The sequence below is a fragment of the Falco rusticolus genome, chromosome 5 (genome assembly GCF_015220075.1).
Source record: "Falco rusticolus isolate bFalRus1 chromosome 5, bFalRus1.pri, whole genome shotgun sequence".
Lineage (NCBI taxonomy): Eukaryota > Metazoa > Chordata > Aves > Falconiformes > Falconidae > Falco > Falco rusticolus.
The window spans coordinates 13,161,488-13,166,487 of NC_051191.1; the positions used below are offsets into that span (position 1 = coordinate 13,161,488).

At 39.9% G+C, this 5,000-nt stretch overlaps 1 protein-coding gene across 1 annotated transcript in view; it reads right to left on the bottom strand.

Annotated features, from left to right (window-relative positions):
• Nucleotides 1–5,000, bottom strand: part of FOXP2 (forkhead box P2) — a 444,921-nt gene that overhangs the window by 42,751 nt on the left and 397,170 nt on the right. Inside the window, exons 12-13 of the mRNA XM_037389994.1 lie at nucleotides 2,638–2,725; nucleotides 88–171 (exon numbers count right to left, since the gene is read on the bottom strand). Coding sequence (XP_037245891.1) covers nucleotides 88–171; nucleotides 2,638–2,725 — 172 coding nt within the window. The remainder of the gene's footprint in view (nucleotides 1–87; nucleotides 172–2,637; nucleotides 2,726–5,000) is intronic.

Consider the following 5,000-nt stretch of genomic DNA (forward strand, 5'->3'; position numbering starts at 1 on the left):
GTTTTCCAACTGTCACTAAATTGTTCATTTTCTTAGTCTGCTACATTTGTAGACCTATTTACTGTTTATAAAGCAATATGCACTTACAGGTTTTGGAGATGGCTTGGGCTCCGAGGGTCGCATGTGCAAGTGGGTCATCATTGCTTGAAGACGTTCGCGTTCTTTAGAAAGCTGTTAAGAAAGAGTGAGATCAGAAGCATTTTAGAAATGACTGATACAGCTATTTTACTGCCGTGATACATCTTATCATTGAGCTTGTCTCAGTGTAATGATTCCTGCATATAAAAGTCTATGTCAGTAGAAACTTATCTGAGAGGAAATGCAACTTTGGACATGGAAAGAAAGAAGAAAAAAAAAAACAAACCCAAAAAACTTTTATAGCCTTTCATATGTTAAAAGGTCAGAGAAAACAAATAACACTTCATCTTTTTGTCAATAAGAGAATTGAGGTCACAGTTGCCTCGACAGTAACAAGTTACTAAGACCATAAATTAGAAGGCCCATAGTGTCTCTTTAAAGTCCTGTGGACACTGTTAGCAATGGACTAGTGCCAACAGCTGTGAAGGGGTGAAGGGTCCTCAAAGCACAGTGCCTGCCAGGATTGTCTACACACTTCATCCTTTCCCACTGAGGTCCAGTTAGTGCCCCCTGCAATCTGCCATCATCAATCTAATTCAATAGAGTGACAGAGCCCAGGCAGTGTGAAACGCTGAACTCTGCCACCGAGTCGGCATCGACACTGCACTGGGTCTCATTACAACTGATGGACCTTACTTCACTAGCAGTCAGACAAAGCAAAAAATGGCATAATTGGTCACACTGCAAGCTAAATCTTCACTTGGACTGTTACATTACAGCCTAGCCTTTGTAAATGGTAAACAGTTCTCAGGCAGCCCTTAAACTGCTTTGAGAAAACATCATGTTACTGAAACCTCTACTTTTTCCTAACCGATACCATTTTCTGATCATACGCTACATAAATATTTGTAGTTTCAGGCTCAAATTACCAAACTAAAAAAAAAAAAAAGAAAGAGGAGAAAGTGTTTGAAATATGTAACTTGTTGATAAAAAACATCAGAACATAAAAGAGGAAAATGTATCTTACAAGCATGAAAAGAATAATATTTTTTTCAAAAGCCAGGTTGCAAGAAGAAATGCTCAAAATTGTATTCAAGTAATAGGACTCTGGATATCTACAACACAATTACAATATCAATTGCAACAAGAATCACTTCGTGTTTAATGCTGCCATTTTCCAGAGAGTTCTGTAATGCTTTCTTGCATAAATTCAGCTCAAGAGTCACGCCTGTAGACAGACTGGACTGAGGAAAACAACTTGTAAGTGATTTTAAGAAAAGGAAACTACCTGTATTTACTGCAGATATTTTGGGTGTCCTGGATGTAATTTTAATTATAGAACATCTTAATAAAAGAACATTTAAGGCAGGGGGGTGGAAAAAAGCTTTCTTCTTAGGCTTCGTATTATGTGTGTGACACTTCACAGACATGCTATTTGCCATGACGTAAATTCCTAACAAACAAGTTAAACTAACACTATCCTGTAAATCTTGTAAAAGAAACTGCAGCTTTGCCTGGATTTATAAAGCTTTCATTTTAAGGGAAATGACAATAAATGCCATTATTGTACACTCCTCTCATCGCTTTGGGTTTCCAGTATTAAAATACAAAAGACCCAAAGAGGTTGCCTTGGCTGAAAGACGAACAAGTATTCTTGGATGAATGAGAACAGTGAGACAATATGCCAAAAGGCAAGAAAGCTGAAAGGTGTTGATCCTTCTTTCTCCACATACGGCAACAAATGCAGAAAAAAATCTCAGTCCCTTGCTGAGCCCCTTGAGCATCTCTGAATGGTCCCAAGAAGGGACAGGACCCCCGAGAAATGCCCTCCTATGACTCCCGTACAGGCTAGAGGGGGTGGCAGGGTGTAAGTGTCCTGCACAGTCATTCTGGGGTGCCAAGGCTTGCGCCTCGGTAGCCTGGGAAGTGTAGTCTAAATACTGGGAGTCCCCAGGGGTACTCGGCACTCCTAGCGCAAGCTGGAGGGAGCACTCACATACACACAGTGACCTGTAATGGTTAGAGCCTGAACAGGGAAACAGGGAACCCGAGTCCTGCGGTCCCAGACATGGGACTCCCTGGGGACCCCCAGAGTGGGGCTGACATTACGCCTTCCCCTGGCAGAAAAATGCCCACCATCAGGCTGGGAGTCATTTTGGGTGGAGATACGTTCTGCTACTCCTTTGTCCTGCAGAATGGCATAGACAAGCACCAGGTCAGACAGGGAAGAAGAAAGAGGGGTCCTGACCCAGCATTTCAAGAAGTGAAGATGGCTTGGATCCAGTCTCTGCTCCAGGGACTGCATTTTTCATTTGTGATGAATGGCATTAGGGTCTTAGTTCAAGCAAAATACTGTAGACAATGCTGATGTTAGATAATTATTGCATAATTTATAATGTGAAAAATCTTTTAAGTAAAAAAACCCACTTGTTCATGAATATCAACAAATTTCATGCAAGAAACATATGTCTTTAAGCTAGAGACACTAACGCAAATGTTTTTAATTTAGTTTAGGTTAATAGTAAATAAGTAATAAGATATTACATCCATGTAACAAACCTGTATTTCTAACTGCTGAACCACTTGCATTTGCACCCGACACTGAGCAGTGCTTCTGTCATCCAATGCATGTTCATTGTTAAGGTGCCTAGAGAAGAAAGAAAACACTAGTAAGACAGTGTTAAGATGAGGAAAATTTATTTATGAGTCCTTTTTTCTCTCCTGTGTGTATGGCTTCCATTAGTTTTAATAGGAGTTATGCAAAAAAGACCTAGACAGAGTATGCCTTACCTACAGCAAAATAACAAAACTGATTTAATTATTTCTACAAGCTTTCTCGGTGATGACTGTCAGATACCCAGTTCCTGTCTCCCAGGTCACATATGCCATCTAAAGGCCAATGTAACAGGTTATCAATATTTGGTAGAGTGACTGAACTGATTTCTACTCCCTGTTGCTGGTGCAGATGAACAGAATCTACTTACAAATGAGTCTTCAGAAGACAGAATCGCTTTTAGGCTGCATGAACTACTGTGAATTGATGTAGACTTTGTTACGATTTCTCTGTCTGCTCTTCTTTACTCATTAAGCAAAATCAACAACAGAACATCCATTCTCCCTTCCCCAAAACAGAGCTGTAGGGGAACATCACCGATTTTCACTGTAGTTTTCAGAAGTAGCCTCTGAAGAGGATGGCAGTGATCAGGCTCCCCACTCCGAGGAAGAGTGTGCAAGGTGAAGGCAGGGGAAGGAACAGGTACACATTTTACACACACAGCAAGACTCCTGGGAGGCATCCAGGCTATGCATGACGGTTTAGCAAAAAAACCCCACACTCTGCAACAGGCAAAGAGGACCTCGATGAGGGGCTCTCCGTAGCTAAAGTACAACCCAGACCCAAGTGTCTGTCCCCCCGTATTTCAACTGAATGCAACTCTACAAAGCTCATTTAATACTGCTTTTTGAAGGACCCTCAGTTTATTCTCTCTCTCTTTTAGGATCAAAAAAGTCACTTTTGGAGCTTTAACAGTGGGTTTGCTGCTCCACTGAGAAGAAAACATAAGTATCTGGCTAAAGAAGAAATGGGAGCAAAGGAGTTTTGCCTTTGAATGTGGATTTACTGGCTATTTCCACTGTAGGCATGAGGGGTAAGCTTTGCAGGGACTACAGTCAGAGACGGTCTCACAGGTACAGGAACTAAGTTATCTGTACTATGGAGGAAATATATCTTCTCCTTTTTTTTTTTTTTTTTTTTTTTTGTTTTAGCAGAATCAATCAGAGAACTATGCAGTTATTTGACGGGTAATCTGCGGGGGAAATGTGTTCATCAGGAACAGTGGAAAAATAGAGGGGACAGCATCTAGCTTTTACTAAAATTTGTCTCTTTTTATTTAAATCATGACTTCACAGTTTTAAGAGCCAGTGATAGGGCTTGCAGGTGACCAAAATACAACAGGTTCTGCTTTGCAAAAAGCATGGCTGGGGACGAGACATAAGTAATTATGAAAGATTTTGTTCATTCTTTTAATACAAAATTGTTTAAGAGTATACATGTAACTTCCTTTGTAGTTTATTCTAAGTTACACCAAAGACACCACATTCCCTCTATCTGAGTCATAAACCCTGTAATTTATTTATTTTCAAAGGAACTGACTTCATTCTCTCTGATGATGTAAAAATGCACAATCAGTTTAAAAACTAGGTAATTGTTCAGAATGTACCATTCACTTGTTTTCTAAAATTTTGATTCAAAAAAATTTTACTTCCTTAAATTACACAAGCATGAGAGTGTGTGGTCTGTTAATGCAATGGTTTCATGTTTTCAGTTAACTGAGGACAAAATTGCCAGAAAAAAGACTGCAAACAGATTTTACCTCTGCATCCTCACTGCTATCACCAGTACACACCACTGTGTTTCCATGTGCATGTATGCTCACCTATGTATGCACACAGGTATACAGGTATAAGACATGGCAGCAAGCAATGGTATAGATATACAAGATCTCGTGGCCCGAGTTGAGGTTACTGCCTGCCTACTCTTGATTGTTTGTGAGTAATTCCAACACCATATGTTTGCATAACACCTTACAAAATAGACACAGACACAGTCCTCGCCCTGAGGAACTTTAAATGTAACGGCGGTACGCAGCGTGGGAGAAGAAAGTCCAGTATAAACTAGTTTCAATATGATTTCATGGTAACTTGGGAGACCGTTACATGTTTTTTGGGAGTTAATACAGTAATCTTCAGAAACTCATGAGATATACACATCTCTTATGCCATACGTTCAGGTCATGTGGTTACTTGTGCTGCGCATTTTGGAGAAAAGCTATTTTATGGGAACATTAAGGGTGTAAAAATTGTTTTAAGAATTATTTCTGATCTCTTTTGCCTGTGAAGTAGGCTTGCTTTATTTATCATGC